At 38.5% G+C, this 19,240-nt stretch overlaps 1 protein-coding gene across 13 annotated transcripts in view; it reads right to left on the reverse strand.

Moving 5' to 3' along the window:
* Window positions 1-358: 358 nt before the first annotated feature.
* The window catches only part of PDE1A (phosphodiesterase 1A), a 209,032-nt gene continuing 190,150 nt past the window's right edge, over window positions 359-19,240 (reverse strand). For 10 of the 13 annotated variants that reach the window (XM_035331261.1, XM_035331262.1, XM_035331260.1 and 7 more), the window contains 3 exons: window positions 11,852-12,172; window positions 3,990-4,109; window positions 359-3,664 (listed from right to left, as the gene is read on the reverse strand). In XM_035331261.1, coding sequence (XP_035187152.1) covers window positions 4,033-4,109; window positions 11,852-12,172 — 398 coding nt within the window. In that variant the 3' untranslated portion in view covers window positions 359-3,664; window positions 3,990-4,032. Of the gene's footprint in view, window positions 3,665-3,988; window positions 4,110-11,851; window positions 12,173-19,240 lie in introns of those variants that run through there. The other 3 variants (XM_035331258.1, XM_035331270.1, XM_035331259.1) reach the window with 3 other exon arrangements.

Raw genomic sequence — 19,240 nt, forward strand, 5'->3', positions numbered from 1 at the left:
ATTCTTATTGCTTTCCATCTGTAGCAGGATGAGGCCCTGTACCACTGAACTCTGCTGATTAAACTTATGCTATGGCATAGAGGCACCTCTGAAAGTCGCACCCTTCCTGAAGAATTGCTGCTAACATGAACGGTCCCAGCAATTTCAACAATGCCAGCCCATGGTTAAAATTTTGGGGAGAAAATACTGCTTTATTGGTTATGGCTTCCTTCATATGAGGGCTACTTTAGCAGTAAAGGTTAAGAAGGAAAAGCGTACTGAGAGAAATTGTTTTCAAGAGTGCTATAAGATAGAAGTGAGTTTGCAAGGCAGACTGGCACAGTTATGGAAAAAGCATGGAGCTGCAAGCAGGCAAAAAGTGTGGAAACAACCATTTATGATCTGTCACTTTCCAAGGGCAATCATATGCAAATGAGCGAATGCTTCAGTAAAGCAAATTTGTAACTAGCATTCAATAGCTTCACGATCCTTGCCCTCAAATCAAATTTATTTAGGAATATCATCATAGGAAATACGGACAAATACAGCAGAATAAAAACACACAGTTGTAGATTGCCTTGTTGAAAATTAAATAAAAAAATACTGGCTAGATCATAACCCATAACAATATTACATAATATATTTGTCAGATATCTCAAGATAAAAATACAAAATAAAATTCTTGAGGGCTAATCTATAGCTACAGTTCCTCAGTGTGCTCGATGCAGGGGTACATGCCCATAATGCTGTGGGAGAGATGCATATACAAACACCATTTCTTATGGCCCCATGCAGTGTTTTGGTAGTGCAGCCTTGCAGGTTTCAGAGAGAAATTCTTGTTCAGGACAGGCCCCAACAAGAAGCCTCTCTGCCATCTGAATGTGAATTCCACCCAAGGTCAAAGCCTTAGCTAACACATGTTGGTTATTATGGTCTTCTCCACCAAAGTAAATTTCTCCTCATCCAAATAACACAGTAAGCTCTGGGTCATGTCCAGATAAAACCTTGCTAAGAATAAAGGAAGAAAGAAAGAGAATTAGCTGGCTTTAAAGAAAAAGTAAGGACTCTGCTTGTATTTCAGTAACATCTACCACAGTGATTAAAACTGTATACAAATGAGCAAGTAGGAATATTTATACACAAATCACATTTCTATATTAACGAAGGAGATCTGCAGGCACTGAGTACCTCCTGTGAGGTCAGGAATTCATCCTAGCCTCTGTAGTGGGAGATCACGGGGCTGGGTATAACAACAGGACACCGAGAGCCCCACAGGATGCTCCCAGTAGACTGCAGAATCAGCTATAACTTCTGCTTCTGTTTCCAGGAGAAAACTTCTGCAGAGTATCTCAGTGGTGATGGGACAGAGGTACAGAAAGAAAAAGTCAAGTTCAACTACGGTAAAAGTCTGAAATTGAAAATACAATAAGAACATTGCATTTGGATTGCTCCTGACTTGTGTTCTCGATGAATCATAAATCACGATATTGAAGAACATTACAAAGATCTAACTGGCCTAATTTTTAAAAATATCAGTCACCTTTTGATCTTTTCAAATTTGGTGGGACTGCAGATGCTCAGGACATCTGAAATAATGTCCCATGTTTTGAAAGAAAAGACATAAAACCAAAATTCTCAGATCTTAAACAAGATTTTCTACTGCCACAAGATATGGCAATTTACATTAAAAAAAAAAAGTCTGATATAAACAATATGCTTCTTCGTCATAATGACAATAAGAAACCATAAGATGGGTTACATTTCATTGTAAAGGAAAAAATGTGCCCAACGTTCCCCAGAAAGGGTTGCAAAGGTGCATGGAGTGATCCAGGCTACTAATGATTTGCTCAAACACTGGCAGATAATATATAAATTCTTAACTCTTAGCAAAAAATATCAATTGCATTATAACATATATGATACAATTTCATTCGTTAACATTTCATTCTTTAACTGCACTGTACAGAACTTTGTCCATGCCAAATACAAGCCCTGGACCAGATACACAAAACAGTTTAAATGCACTTTTTACAACCTATATGCACAAATATTTCTTAAGTTAAAACTATGCACACTAGTTATGCATAGTGTGTATATGGCTTACATATTCAACAACAGAAATTCCACCGTTTGGCATGCCCTTATCCCAGGGCTCAGAGCTTGTATTGTTCCCAGCTCAATTTCAGTGGTTGTGCTGTCAGAAAGGAGACAGTCAAAGGTATGGACATGTACGCTTCCCTCAATATGGGGTGGTAGGTTTACTATTCCTTCTTCAATCGGGACATAACGTGTCCTTATTGAGGCTGAGCCTGGTGCCTATGTTACGCTTGAGCTCTGGTTAGATCCCTGAAGCAGCAGGTGAGTAGTACACAGGCCTCTGCATAGAGGGGAGAGCCACTGCCCCCACGAGTCCTCTTCAGAGTGGACCATGGTTGATTGCAGACTTTTTGGTCAGTGAGGTAATAACCACGGGGTCCAAAAAGGGGAACGGGGAATGCAGTGACCCAACTCACCCGCGAGCGTACAACCTGAAGAGGGGGGTGGAGGATTCCTGGCAGGCTGCAGCGGTTGTTGCAATGAGGTTGTTGGCAGGCTGCACGAGGCCGAGGGGCAAGCCGAGGGGCCCATGCAGCTTGAGGGAAGCAGAGATGAACATGGAGTCTCTTTCCGGATCCCAGCTGGAGCTGGCTGGCTCACCCTGAGACTTCTCGCAGAGGTAACTGCCTGCGTGCTCCGCTTTTGCTGCCTCTCAGAGAAAGATGCTCTGGTGTTTTCTTTTAATGAAACAAGGCAAGGAAGGACTTTGTGGCATTCTTGTCATCGACTTTGCATTTGTGAAAAAAACATGATATGAGGTCTTAGTGCCACCTTCCAGTTCTGTTTGAGAGGCAACACAGTACTCTGCTGAAACGAAGCAGTTTCCATGTATTCATGTAGCAGTCTCTTCCGCCTACAAAACAATGAGCACCAGCTTCACGGTAGGGCTGACACCACTGCTGTGACATCGGAGAAAACACTGTTGGACTGAGAATGTTTTAATCATAATACTGGATGCTATTTAATTATTTTAAAAGAGGTTTTCAAATACTGATTTCTTAAACACCATTTCTCTCCATATGGCAGCCACCGCAAAGGGAAAGAGTCATCATTCACGCAGGCTCATCTGTACAGCTCTAGAACTTCCCACACAGTCTACATATTTTTAATTCCAGATATTTAAAGGAAGCTAACGAGGAGAACTTCAACGTTGCATGCAGCATGGTTGCATGAACAAGTGTCTATAGCAACATCTCATTTTGACTTTCCACTTCTATTGGACGCCAGTAGCAGTGACACGTAACAGCAATCCAGTGCAGATGATCATTGCCATGTTTTCACATGTCTCATGATTAATTGGAAATGTCTGGTGTCAGTGATACAACAAAGCGAGGTCCAACTTTGGCTGAAAAAATTATTTTGGCTAGTTTAAGAAAGCAGAATAGAAGAGGAAATAACAACAACAAATACAACTGAAATTTTGAGAGTTGTTAAGTGCCTTGAGTTACCAGCTCAGGGTTTTATGTTTTACACTTTTGATCATTTTGTCCAATCACTCTCCACAGAAACAGGATGATCCAAGAATAAGGTGACAGATAACAGCCTCTGAGAGCACAGGTGCAGGAGCAGACAGTGTTCTTCTTTTCTCCTGCAGCAGGGTTCAAATGGAAACTTGTAAACAGCAGGCCTTTAACTACTGTAACTCACAGTATTTAATATAATTGAATCAAGGATTTATTGTTGCATGATTATTTAGTCTCACATTAAAAATTCAGACACATAAAAGTATTGGGTTTCCCTTCTATTGTATTGAATAACTTTTAAAGGGACACAGAAAGTGGGCTATAGCATACTCCAGTTTCAAAATTCTGTAATAAAACAACAGGAATAGACCAAAGAAGATAATAATAACAGTAAGTGAATCCTTATCATACAAAACTCTCCTCTTTATAGGAAATAAATGTCAAAATTACCTGTCCTGCCTGAAATGTCAGAAGCTTTTAAGAAACAGGACATCTAGTTGTGTACCAGTGCTTGTTTTTGCTCAGTGGCTTTTACTATATCTTCTGATTTCTTACAGTGTATAGGCTCACCTGGAAGGAAAAAAATAAAATGTTATTGAGAAATCAAGCAAGGAAGTAAATCAAATAAATAGCACCTGCACAGCCCTAGACAAGCAGAAACGCTTCCTCCTTTTCTATCTGAAGGTTACAGTGAGGGTTCAGTCATGGATTTCTTTAACTTCTTTCTCACTAAAATAAATATAGGACTGGCTTAACTAATCATTGTGGTTTATCCAAAAGGCAAAAGATAGAATGAAAGCAATAGGCCACACACCATGAAACAAAAATACAGCATTAACACAAGCAGTAATGAAGTGGTTTTTTTTTTTTTTTAATCTTCCAACTTATTGAAAGTCAAAATTCACCATCTGCAGAGATGTGCTGTTTAAATCCTCTTCGATGTAGGCATTAAAAATAGGGGCAAGGTTCACTTAGTGGAAGATGTCAGTGGCAAGTTTTAAACATTCAATTAGTTCAATCAGATAGGAGAAATGATATCGAGTGACGAGAGTAGTTACCAAACTAAGTGATACAATACGGATTTCAAACTTCTAATCATAATACTGAGTTCTTGATTATAAAGTATTCCTTGAGTGATTTTGAATGAGTACAGCTGGGAAAATTATAAGCTGATTTGGGATAGTAGCTACGGGGGAAATGCAACAAGCTTACAGTATTATTTATTAGCTTTATGGTAAGTTCTCAGCTTTAACCAATGAATGGAGTGGTCCCACCACTGATGAATAACGCCGAAATGAAAATGTGAAAAAGGAAAGGCACAGAGTCTCAACAGTAGCAAAGATGAGCTGGGAGAAGGGGAAAAGCTACAGAAATAAAAATACAGGTTGGGGAAGACTTTTGACAGACAAAACCCAAAGGCATGAGTAGCTAAAGGGGAAAGCAGTTGATGTGCAATTCAAATGGAAAATTGAAAGAAAGTGAGTCGAAGCTGAAGAAGAGGCTCAGAGTTTAGAAAAGAGAGAGGGAAGAGAGGAATGGGAGCTCATGCAAATAAGCACGGGGAAATAGTATGGGGAATAGCTATGACTTCACCATAGCATCACAGCAAAAGAGCGAGAATTTTGTTACTGGTTTTTACCAATAGCTTCATTGCCAGCATGCTGCCTGCTCTGTAACTGGTGTTCTTCTCCTCACTTTCCTTAGGTGAATGTAGTGTGCATGGGTGATAGACAGCCAGGTCCCTAAAGGATTTTGAAGCCTTATAACTGGAGTGAAATGAATTAGAACAAAATTTTCTCCAGATCTTCCTGCCTGCAGTTGTTTTTGCAGGGATTCAGCAAAACTTTTATTATTATCCAAAAAAATAAAAGAGGGGGTGGGGAAGGGTATGAAAGCACAATCTATTGATCTAAGTATTTAATTTTCATACTTGACTTTGACTAATTAGCATGGTTTTAGGAGTGAGAGTGTTCTGTGAAGGCCTTGTGAAACAGGCACTGTGTATCTTCATAGAAATGAAAATGTATCAGTGTAAATGAAAATGCATTAATCTTCATAGAAACAAAACAATGAACTCTAACCCATACATAACATTCTTTGTGTCAGTGTGCCAGTTTTATAGCAAACTTCAAATGGTCACTAACAGCTTTTATCTCATAATCCATACCCCTTTATTAGCACATAGCTTGATCTTTTAATATCGCCTCCCCTCTGTCCTCATCCCCGTCACAAACACAGCTGCTTCTGCCAGGCCAGGCCCCTGGAGCCCTGCAGCTCTGTTTAGCCACACACGGGGAGCACCACGAGCAGCACCCGGAGCTGTGATCTGCACCTGCTCTGCACGGACAGGAGGGGTTCCACCGGCACAGCAAAACGCAGCTGCGCACCACTGGGCCGCCACAAGACTGAGCTGCCACCAGCACTTGCATGGCATGGATGATAACCTGATGCCACCCACGTGGCCGTAAATTAAACTGACATGCTGTTGGTGTGGGTTTGTGCTGTTTTACCTGGTTATCCCCCAGAGGCTCTCAGATAGTGACTGCTGAAGGCTCTGCATGCTTTCTATAACTCGCTGTGACTGGATAGCCCCCTACTGTCACATGGGACAAAGTTACTGATAATCTGTTTTATCAGAGATTTATTGTCTCATTTACATCTTGATATTAAGGATTAATGTGGCTATCATCATGAGTGAAAAGTTAAAAGCATGCCAATTAGCCATTATAAATCATTGAAACATGGAGTTGTTTAATAAAACATAAGCAGTTTTTAAATGAATGTTCTAATTAATAAATCACTCAGAAGAAAAGGAAGATCATCACTTTTTAAAAAAATCACCTTATAATAGTTCCACTTAATCTTGTAACATTCAATTAAATGACAGTGAGATTGTGGAAAGGACAGAGGTGCTTTGGCGGAAAGCAGCATTCGGTCCCGAGCCGAGCTCTCCTAACAATGCCCAGTTCTCCCTTTGCACTGACCAGGACACGGGGCAGAACAAAACCTGGTAAAAAAATGTGATGGCATATGAGAACTAACCCTAGAAAGAGATGTCATACGAGGAGAGGAAAACAATCCCTTTTCTCTCTCTCTCTCTCTCTCTTTTTTTTTTTAACAGAGAACCCTCTCATAGTATGCCTAACGATTTGGTGACAGTTTCCAGGAAGGCAGATCATCTTCCCCTGTGATTACCTTTGTTTTCCATCCCTGTTATATTGCAATTCCTTTCCTACAGAATGCTGAGAGTTAGTTTTTTGGTTTTTATAAAAGACAATGACAGCTAACATATGAAATTAAATCTGAATAACTATGTTGCTTTTCTCCTTACCCACTTTCAGATCTCCCTCCCAGCCCCAGAGCACCCAGGAGCTTGTCTCTCCACTCAGGGTGAGTCAGCAAGCACTCTGGGCACTGCTTTAGCCTGCTGCCCCCATAGAAAGATTTTGTATGGAGAGTGTTAATAATGCCCTGATAAATATATAGTGCTTCTTAAAATGATTAAAATACTCTAATTTGGAAACCAAGCAAAAGATAATAATAATCATGAAAACAATGTCTTATCATAGAATCATAGAATATTCCGAGTTGGAAGGGACCCATAAGGATCAAGTCCAACTCCTTGCACCGCACAGGTCTACCCAAAAGTTTAGACCATATGACTTAGTGCACAGTCCAAATGATTCTTAAATTCATACAGGCTTATGTATTCTACCTTCTGCTTGCTTGCAAGTGAAGCATTCTGCTGAAAATTGCCTTGGTTAAAAAAGTGTCTTGTGTGAGGCTGCTGGCCATTAGCAGAAGAAAAGTAATAGAAAAGTACTTGTTACTCCACATGGAGGAACAGTAGATGAGTTATATAAAATAAAATTTAAGAATAATGGTGGTTCCTAGTCCAGGCTGAATCTAGAAGGAATATGTATATATATATATATGTATGTATTTATATATATATATATATATATATATATATATTCTTTAATTCTTAGATTCCTGGTATCCACAGTTAACTTCTCTCTTTCTCAACAGTCTGTTCTCATTTCTATATGCATTTATTCTTCCATGGAAACATACACTGCTGTATTTCTTATTTGGGATTTTTACTCTTCCTGACTGTTCTGTATTATTTTTCCCCAGCCTTTCTTTATTCCCATGGAGAAAATATTTTAATGAGAAAACAAATATAGTTAGTTGTGATGACATGGTACATTCTATGTTCATACTTCCTGTGAGACTTAAGAATTTATATAAAGGTTGGAGAGGGCACATGCACTGTTGTTTTCCTTTGGTGTGTCCAATTCCATGCACAAATACTACCTTATCCTAACAATTCCATCACTCTGGACAGTACTGGGCTCTTAGAATAAATGTGTTGCAGCCAAGACTGCAGCGAGTCTCTCAGTCCTAATGTTCAGCACTCAAAAGCCAGTCATTACTCTTCAGTTGTTGTCCACCCTGAGTGTCCTACAAAATCGTCAGAGCTACTGCAAAACATATTTTTTAAACTAAGTTATTTTTAAATTATGAATTAGTGAAAAATGTTGTGTACAAGTTGCAACACCAGTTTCTTATTTGTAATCTTATTTTTACTTTAAGATCTTCTAAATATACATTTAAAATATTTCTTGATTCTTGAACTAAAAAAAAAAAAACACCACCAACAACAAAAAAACTGTTTTAATTAATTCAGTTTCAATTAAATCACTTTTTTTTTTCTTTTTTTTTTCTTTTCTTTTTTTTTTTTCACGTAGTGAGAAATATGTTCCATCCAGGAAAACCAGAAGCAATTTGAGATAAGATACATATCTGGTATATATAAATGTTTCTCTGTTTCATCATTTGCACTTGACAAGAGATTTTAATATGCCATCAATCTGTGAAAAAATATATGTTAAATGGGAAATTGAAACTGTGAAAGAGTTTCTGCTGACTTAAAATATCATATTTAAATAATATGTAGTCAAATCTCTCACTGAAATAGTAATATGGCTGATCATCTGTCCTTAGGAAAGAAAGTTCTAAGGATATGATGACATAGTTGTTCTGTAAGTCATTTCAAAAGACCAGGAAGTATTCAAAATAGCTTTCTATGACAGATTTAAATATTGAGAAAATATGGACAATGCAAGAATTAAATGTTATTAAAGTACAAATCAAACTATTTGATGAAATAAAAATGAAACATAAACGACACTGTGACTGACCAATAAACCCTAACAATGGAAGAAGGCTCAGTGGAGATGGGCAAGGGCAATGTAATATCAAATTACTTTAGATAAGTAAATTTGATATTAAACATTGAACCCTCAATCTGTGGAATATCTGAAAGAGCTTGTTCACAGAGTACTAGGCTGACATTGATATGCTACAGAAACCAGGCAAAACATCAAGCTCTCCACTTTCCTGTGATTTATCTGTGCTGGCATGTGAATACAAATAATTTCTGAAGGAGATGGCTAAGAGTCAATTCAGCATACTGCAATGAACAGAAGTTTCATAGAAGTATCTGCTACATAAAATGACAACTGAAAAGGCCTTCAAATAACAGATTCTTAAAAAAATAAATAAATAAAATCAATATCCTTATTCTATCCATTGTATTTCTCGATTAAATATTTGTAATAGTGTAAATCAGAAAGCACTTCAAGCAAAAGAGAAATCCAGACTCATCCTGTGGTTTTCTGATGGGAGGGACCAGGAATTACTTGTGACAGAGTCCACAAAAGGTTCATGAGACTAAAAAAAATGCTGTAGGCATAAGTTGCCTGACTAGGGATGTGCATTTCCACTGGAAAAATGTTAAGGTTCCCCAGGTCTAAACAGGTGAAAAGCCACTATTCTAGAATGCAAGATGCAATGAACTGGGATCGTGTACGTTCGCTGAATAACAGTGGCATTCCCCATGACAGCAGCAAGAACTGATGACTGCATTCATTAACAAACTGTAGCGGATGAATAGTTTCTACAGTATTTTGAAGAACTTTTCAGAATGTGCCATAGCTGGGTGCATGTTCTATCAACAGCATGAGCTGTAGCCTGTGCTTCTCACATATTCTCACCAGGAGGAAAAGGCACAGCATATAGTATAGAGCAGTTTGGTGAAAAGATCCTTTCAGTTCCATTTCACTTCCAAAGTATGCAGCAGTTTAGGTTTTTCAGGTACAGATGTTTAGTTTCAGTAGAGAAGCACACATTATTATACTAAAACTTCCTGTGTCGATCTGCTAGAAAATCCATCATGGCTCAGGCGTAAGTTGGTGAATACCAGTAAGTGTGCGTTGGCCCATAGCTCAGCCTCTGGAGTTGCCTTGAAAAATAATTTGCTGCTTCTCCTACTGTGTGCTGGATCACTTGATGCATCATGTCTCCTGATATATCTCCCCTTTTTCCATGACTTCTTATTATTCCATGGTTTAGGTACTGCTGCCTCTTTAGAGATGCAAGGGCTGAGTGCTGTCCTTGTATAAGCTTTGGTTTTTCATTCAGGACCCTACCAGCACTATTTATTTCCAGAAAACATTTGAATCTCTCTCTTATTTCTGCACCATTATTCATCTGAACTGTTTTTGACTATTGACATATCAAGAGAAGAATCCTCCTTGGATTGGTGGAAATCCTGTTATTAATCTTTTTTACCGTCTTCAAGAAAAAATATACCTTCTAGATGACATTTCACTGGAAGTAAACTATTACAAACTCGACCACTTCCTACCCTTTTTATAAATTTTGCAGATTGAAGTGTTAAAATATAAGGCCTTCTGTAGCAAATTTCCTGCCTTGGCAAATGAATTCCTCAGATAAGATTAGCTTTTTTTCCAAAGTAAGAAACCTCTACTCTCATATTAAAGGTGGATTTTAAAGATTCACAAGGCAACAGAGTGCAAAAATTGCATTCCAAGTTGTATCTGATTTCACAAACAACATTTATGTTTGTAAATCATCTACTGACCCTCAAGGACAGCTACACCATAATGGCCTTCGTCACAGCTTGAAATACAACAGGTGTAATTTTTCCTACAGTCTTCCTCACCCAGGAGATGGGAACTTTTCTAAGGTACTTAAATTTCAAATTGGACCTTAACAGAAAAAATGGTACAAAAAATGCACGTCAAAGACAAAAACGTCAATTATTAGATGCTGTGAAATCAAATGCTGTGCAATTAATTTTAGTGTAAATATTTTGATTTAGGACCCTAAATTAACCATCTGTTATTGCTGGTGGAAAAAAAAAAAATAAAAATCTGTCAACAACAAAAGCATGGAAGCACTGAAATTGGGTAGAATGTTGGACTCCAGAATAAGAGGGAGTTCTCCATAAAAAGGATTTTTTAGAAATACGCCAAGTCATACACTTATGTCTAAGCTAAGCTTTGTAAGCACATCAGTGCTGTTGCTCAGACAATGCCATATTTCTGGCACAATATTTCAAGGCTCACTGTCATAAAAGTATTAATGATTTTAACATTTTAATTAGAAGTGAAGAAAACAAATGCCATTATATGCTTGGATTATTCCTGTTACCCTAATACCTCAAAATTATTCTAACTATAAGCAAATTCAGACCATATGAAAATAAAATAAGAATGCACTATGTCTTTCTTTTACATTGCTAACATCTATTCATATTGCTTGGGCATCTTGAACTTGGTAATGTTTTAAAATCATCAGATACTAAACTACAGTCAGCTTGTGATAAAATACTTACATTCCAAAAAAAGTATTCTGACATTATAGGATTCTTTTGGCTGCTCTGCCTGTCCTGGAAAGTACAGCCAGGAGACTGATCTTTTGTATTAAGAGCATGACCCAGTCCCAGGCCTAGTACTGTTAGGAAATAGCATCTACATAAATTGATCAAAGTTAGATCAAAATTCGCATTGTATTTAGTAGAAAGGATGTACTTTACAACATAGTAATCATATTAGGTGCCTAAACTAATGTTGAGCATTTTAATAGCACAATGATTACAAAATGTTAGATAGTTCTATTTTGAAAATTTACTTCATTCAGTAAGGAAGAATATTTAATTACAAATACGCATCTATAAATAATTTTAAAATCATTCTTGCAGTTCAACTACAAGTCTTGGTATTTTATGTAAAGGACTTTCTACAAGATACCAAATAACACTAATATCAAGAAGATTATACTTGCTTATATCAAAGCTCTTTTATTTGATGGTTTTAGGACACTATTGCTTCTACATTGCCTGAAGCAACTTTCTTATGTAGGAGGTTTTACAACACCTTGTTTTGATATTTCACTACTGTCAGTGTTTGACAGGGAGATACCAGACACTGCTGCAGCTTCACCCTGGACAGCTTCATTAGATTGACTGGTGCTTTGTGAAGAAGTATTACCATTCAGTGGGTCTGTATTCTGTGTTTCTTGCTGGGCATCGGTGAGATCTTTCTGGTTCAGATCAGAGTTAGTGCATTTTTCTGAGTTGGATTCATCACTCAGAGAAGTGTCGGAAGTGACTACTTGTAGGACGATGGATCTGGTAGGACAGGTTGTACCATCGCTCCCCTGACTACTCTCATTTTGTATGCTTCTTGTCTCTTCCTGTAACTGTGCATCTGTGGAATTTCTGCTCTGGTCTTTTTCCTGTTCATCAACATTTCTCACAAGTTCTTCTACAAAGAGGGAACAAAATATGTGAATTAGATATGAAGGACATGCCACAGATTTTAGAGTAGTGACTGAGTTGCATATGGGAACACCGTGAACATAAACTTTCTGCATGAGGACATGTATGTTAAGTAAGGGTCAGATTCTGGTCCTGATTACACACTGAACCATAGTGGTCTGCTTTCCAGTTTAACCTCAAATTTGGACATCTTTATTTGGAGGCAGCAGCAGAAAACACACTGTAAGCTGAAGGATGGGAGCAGGGGGACCCCATGCTGAAGCACCAGCGGTGGTGCTTATCACAACAGGACTGGAAGGGGCAGAGCTCACCAGTTCTGCAACACAGAAATGGCATGGAGGGGAACACCTTGCCAGGAAGGGGCAGGTGTCAGAACTGAAGGGAAGCCCTGAAGGAAGTTGGCTTCCCAGGCTGGAAAAGTCCAAGGCAGCTACACAGAGTATTGGCTGGAAAAAAATAAAATAAAATAAAATAAAATAAAATAAATAAAATAAAATAAAATAAAATCAGAAGGCTATATAAATGCAGTCCAGTTCTGCTGCCATTATGGCTATAGAAGCTATAGGAAAAAAAAAAAAAAAAAAAACAACAAAAAAAAAAACACTAATGGAATGCTCTATTCCATGCTCTGTTGTAGAAACTTGGAGAAAAGTACAAATGAAATGGCCCAGAGTGAAAGGAAACAGAACAGAACAGCACAGAGGAAGCACCAGGACAAACCAGAAGATGAAACAAAAATGAGAATGGAAATCTCATGACAGAGGCTGAAAAGTCTGATACAAATAACCTGTACATATTTATTCATGAAGGCACTCTATTCTAACTCTTGTTATTAGAACTAATTTCATAAATTCAGATTTCAGAATCTGTATGCTAATACAGAAGATACAAAATACTACCAATTTAAAAAGTGAAAGCATTGCAATTTGAACAATACCTCCACAAAATAGCCACATGTAATGGCATAAAATTACTAACTTGGCTGTGCTCACAGTCTTACAGAAGTAAACCAAGCGTTTGGATGCTTATTTTCTTCAATAGGCAAGTCTCTGGAAATAAACTTTGGTCATGAGTGACCAGTCCAAATCCAGACCAAAAGTGATTGAATTTGATGACTTAGGGAGAGGAATAATTCTGCATCTCAGTCTGCAATCACATTTCTACCACAGTCAGCATTTGGCATCCATTTGGCTTCTCTGTAACATCATTTTCCTGAATCCAAAGAAATGCCCCTTTGAGGTGCAATTTGGCCTGTGAAATGGGATGGAAAGGAAGACTTCCAAACCTGAGGTGAGGTGCAAAGCATAGAATATTTAAATAATTTCCTTCCCTTTTAAGTTCTTATACTTTCTGGGATACTTTTAAGAAACTCAAGAAGTTTCAAATACGAGCAATTTCAAAAGGCAGTTTTTCTACAGAATTTAGACTTGTTCTGGACAAGTATCCGGACAAATACTCTTTTTTCTACACCCTTCAGTACAGCTCCTACAAAGAAGTGATTGGGCTAAAGACACTGAGAAATAAGTATGCATGACCTGAAGCATATGTGATGTTCAATCCAGATATGTTAATTAAAGCATCTGTCGTTTGTGATATAATCTACCTACCTAAGGCTTTTGTCCCAAGAAACTGATTTACATCACTTGCTTTGTTTATTTTGTTGTTGTTGTTATTGGTGGTTTTATTGTTGTTGATGATGGTTTTTACTTTTTTTTTTTCCTTCTTTCTTTCTTTTTTATTAAAATGTCCTTATATCAGCCCACAAGCTCTTGCACTTTTCTTTTCAATTCTGTCCCCCATCCCACCGGATGCGGGGAGAGAAAGCAAATGGCTGTGTGGTGCTGAGCTGCCTGCAGGGTTAAACTGCAACAATCCTTTTGGTTCCCTGTGTGGACAAATGGTTGAGATAACAACAGATCTGACCAGAGTGTGTAAGAACAAATTTGTTTGTAATTTGTTATAAGCATTATATTAATTTAATACTTGCCAGCACAACGTTGATTTATTTGCTCTCAAGGTTGTTTTTTGTAACCCTTTTCTTGGTGTTTGTCAATTCCAAGGGCTGGTCTAATGTTATGTTTTTTTTCAGTTTGTATATAGCATATGCTCATGTTACACTGACCACGAACCTAATCCAGTATTTGTATTCAGTATTAGTGTCATTCTTGTACCTCAGGTAAATTCTCATGGAACTTAATAGCAAGTACACTCTTTACCTTTTCTCCACAGGGACCCCATCTTGGTGAGGAACAAGGCTGGACACCTTCCCATTCACCTTCCCTTTCTCATTCATATTCTAGAACAGCCACCAACTACAACTACAAAAGTGGCAGTAGCAGGCTGTTGAATAATTCTGCTGCCTTAAACCACAACACCTTCTAGAAAACACACATCTCTTTTTGGACACAGAGCATCTTAATAATATCACACGCATTCAGATAAAGGCAGGCAGAAGTGTGCTTTACAGTGAACTCAGGGAGGCATTATTGTTGCTACCATTTTTCCCCTCCCTGTTTTAACTTGGTTAGAGTGCCTGGAGCCAGGCTTATTTACATATTTTCAATTGTTTGGTTTTGTTTTCTTTACAAGAACCCAAGTGTTATTCAGCAAAATTTCTTCGAGTTTGTAAAACATTCTTCTCCGAACAGATGTGTTAGGGATGGCTCTGTCATATCCCTCTCTTCAGTACTTCTCCGCCATTTCTGAACTCCGGCATTAAATCACTGTCTTTCATGAGAAGAAACAATGTTGTCCAATAAATAAACATGGCATAAGTGGTATCTTTCTTCTCATGTGTTTAGGCTGGGATGTTGGCAAAATAATTGTCATGCATTCTTTTGTTTGGAAAACTGGCAGGAATTGTGATGCAACAGCCAGGTTTCAGAATACTTGAAAAATTCTGCTACTCAGTAGTTTTAGCTTTTGTGGATTTTTTGTTTGGTTGTGCATTTTTGTTTGGTTAATTGTTTGGCTGTTTGTGTTGTTGTTGGTGGTGTTTTTCATCTACAGAAAATGTGTTAACTACGGAAGGTGACTTCTTTTCTTTCCCTCTTTGACCAAATACTGCTACTCTTTCATTGTCACCTTCTTTTTTTTGAATTAATAAGTGTCTGAAAATTGAAGCAGGTTCTTTAAATAAATATTGTATTTGTTGATTATGAGCCTTCCTTGTATTGTTTCACAGCTGAACAAGAAAGTGTTGGTAGCTGTGAGTGCTGCAGAGCAGCTGAGATCCTCACTTCTTGCTTTGGTTGGATAAATGTGACCTTTTAGTTGCTTTGAGATTTTTTAATAAATAAACCATCTAAATATTCTAACATTTTCTCAATAAAAGTACCTTGTACTGTGTTTTTATTTATGAGAATGTAGTAGGATTCTCACTGATTTCTTATTACAGAAATAAAATGATAAGTCAAGTCCTCATGAAGTTTCCCAGTGCCAGCAATGAGCATGGCTGGAAGCTTTATTTTGTCGTAAAAAAATTGACATACCATTTACCTATTTTTTGCTGGAGTGCATTGGAGTGCCAAATTCCTGTCAGTCCAAGGAAGGACTGAACTTTGAAGACCACTAGACCTGTCATGCAGTTCTGGCTAGCACTGTGCCTCTGGGAGTTACTGCAGGACCCTGTGGTCTCCAGAGTATCACTGCTCTGCTGTTGCTCAAGCCCTGGTGAGGCTGCATGACCAGCTGCAGCACTGATGTCTACTGGCTCAGCTGCATTACTGCCTGTGTGTACAGCAACATTTTCAGGATGAGGTTAACACAGTGGTGAAGAAGCTTTTCTGCACTTTGGGACTTTCTCTTTTACTTCTCCATTGACTTTCTTTTCCTGGCCTTTCTGTAATAAGAAACAGATCTTTCAACTACCATCATCTGTACAGTAGAGGGCTTAAATGAGACTTTTCTGTCTCCAATGACTGCACTGCTTTTGCACATGCTGACTTACCAAGAGTGGAGAGGAAAAACACAAAAGCCACGTGTAAGCGGAACACCAAGAATCAGCTAATGGCAGCTACTGCCAGAGCACCATAGCCCAGTAAAGCTAATGTCTGTTTAATCACATCACTATTTTTTATTGCTCTGTTGAAAATAAGCTATAATAATTTACCCTTATGGAAAGACGCAATGACATTGAAGCGTTAAGAATTAGGAAACTACTGAATGAGAGAGGAAGGCTGTTCGGCTTCACTAAGAATTAAATGATTTGAGGAATTTTTAAGTAAGAATGCTACTTGATGTTATGGACTCCCTTTATATATTACTACAAGACTTGTTTGATTTCTAAACTTGTCAGTTTTCTTTTTTACTGGAAAACCAGACTCCACAAAGTAGGGACAAAAGACCTAAACCAGGACAACACTGAAAGGAACTGCATCTTCCCAAAAGACATGTTCTCACATCAGCCATTTTAAAGAGAGGAGGAAGAGAGCAGCAGTAAAGATCAAAACTGTGCAGAAAGCAAGAGGACTGATCCTGGTGCCTCTGGGATTCCTTAAAGAAATTTCCAAGAGTTCCCAAACAACCATGGCTGGCTTTTCCAAAGCCAAGAATAGATCACAGCAACCCACAGAGTTATCTAGTCACCATCCCCTTCCATGTTCAACTCCTCAGGCAGATTTCATCACAGATTTAGAAGTATAAAAAACTACTGCAAAGCATATAATCCGGTGGCACTTGATGTCACAGCATTATGTCATACAGGGAATGTAAGGAAAAGCTTTATTGCCCACTGGTATATGTTGTGGGAGGACATGTAACAGGTCCTGCTCTTGGGTTCAGTTACAGTTCCTCGGTCTGATTTACCAAACACCACAAAAACTAAATGTTTCCTGCCACTCTTGGCTCAGACCAGTCACTGTACTTCTCAGACCTCAGAAATTTCTCTTACCACAGTTCTTAACACTTTTCTGCATTAGCTCAAAACTGCTTGTGACCTAAACATTTTAGCACTGCAATTAAAATCACTGTCTCTGGTACTACATGGGGCTCTGTTAGCCCTCCGGATTTATTTTTCTCCAACAGATTAATATAGTCTATTAGAGTAGATTTCATGTGCCAAACTGTCAGTCGGTTTCCGTGACTGTCACACATGTCCTCCTAACACCCACCCCTCCTTGTGGCTGCTAAATCAGATTAATATGCCATCAGATTTTTGCATTTCAGCAGCTGTTACTCTCTTCTTATTAGGGAGTCTGCAGAGATAATCTTTCAGACAAAATGGAGCTGAACCCCATGGTTATTGTGACTGGAAGGATTCAGGACTGAAAGTGCCTGAGGGGGGCCTGCAGGTATGATGCTGAGGTCTTTCAGAAGAGACATTTGTAATTCAAAGCTGCAGCCCGTGGAGGGAAGAAAAAAAAATTAAAAATAAAATTAAAAATAAATAAATAAATAAATAAATAAAACTGATCCTCACTATAAAGATGCAAATTGTTTTTTTCCTTATTTTTATTACCAAAATTAAGCACAAGACACTGTGAGAGCCTTGCATAGTTTTTCAAGCCATGCAGCACTATGCTTAGGCAAAAGGTGTTGAGGACAGTTTGCCACTGATTGCTTTCCGTTCAAATAATGCAACTTTTGTTCAGGTCCTGTAACAGTTAACTCATCACATAAGCATACACCGGGAAGAATGAATAGCACTGCTGGTCATGTTATCCTGAAGTTGAACAATGTTAGCATGCTTTAATGATGGGCCCATCCAACTGGCAGCTAGACCCTTGGTCTGTACGCTGCATTCCATTGTTTTATTGTATGACCTGTGGTGAGTGTGCTAAACTGTCTGTGCCTCTGTTTGTTCACCTGTAAAGTCAAGATAATGTGCGCAATTTTTCTATGTTCTAAGTATAACTGCATCATGAAGTATCTTCTATGACACTTGAATCTTTCCCAACAAATTGTTTCTTACAGGTTTTTCAATAGGCCAGTAATTCCCAGACCTTAAGTAAATCCATTAAGTAAACATCTTCCCTAACGTAACAACCTCTCAGACTCATCTGAGCATCTTTACTGTCAGTTTGCTACAACTACCACAATTCAAATAGGAGCAGCCATCACTACTAGGTGTTGAAAAAAAGTAGAAATGGCCTCTTTATCACTGTGTTGAGTTGAACAAAGACAGATTATCTGGTGATTAGGGGTTTGGAATATTAATTAAACATCAAGGCTTTCAAATTAGAATCCCAGATGTTTGATCATTATGGTAATTCCCTGTTAACATAATTCCCTGAAAGGCCTGAGAAACATTCCTCTAATTCTCCAGTGGTGAAAGGTTGAGGACCCTTAGGCTATAGAGGACTGAGCTACTCTGCATCAATTATACAAGACATGGCCTTATTTTTTTACTTTTATTTTTATTTTTTAAATGGAGCCATCTTATTTTGTGAACCTTTTGGTAAAGAAGCTCTCATTAACACAGGCTTTTCCAAAATAAGGCACTTTGCTGCTTGCACAAGCTGCTTGCTGTGAGTCAAGAGTCTCAAGAGCACCACTTCAGGGAGTGATAGCACCAGCAGCTGGACCTGCTGGACCTCCAGGAAAGCTGCCCTGTGTACAACCCTGGCAGTGTGTCTTGGTCTTCTGCTCTGGCCTGTCTGAGTACAGGAGTCAGGCCATCTGCCTCAGCACCCACTGCCTCCACTGAACTGCCTCCCAGACAGTGCTCCACCTGTAGCCTTACCCTGATAAGGTGAGAAGGTAGAGTAAGTCCAGGTCATGCTCAGGAGACCGCAAGGATTATTGCTAGTTTATATATATATATTTTTTGTTCATCTGCATTACTACACTGTATTATAGAGATAACTTCTCCTGAGTCCGGAATCTAATCTGGTGGTCTGGGAACAACATATAGTGTTTGCAGACCTACGGACAAGAATGCAGATGGTTCTTTTAAAAGCACAAGTACTGTTAGTCAGAGTCAGTTCAGGAAGTGTTTGGAGGTCTACGCAAACATCGAGCCTGCTTGTTACCACTGCATGCTGTCCTCATACATGTCACCCTCTCAGCACACTCAGCTCTTTGGGGTTTGTAATAAATTATCTTTCCAGAA

This window comes from Oxyura jamaicensis, chromosome 7, assembly GCF_011077185.1.
Source record: "Oxyura jamaicensis isolate SHBP4307 breed ruddy duck chromosome 7, BPBGC_Ojam_1.0, whole genome shotgun sequence".
Classification (NCBI taxonomy): Eukaryota; Metazoa; Chordata; class Aves; order Anseriformes; family Anatidae; genus Oxyura; species Oxyura jamaicensis.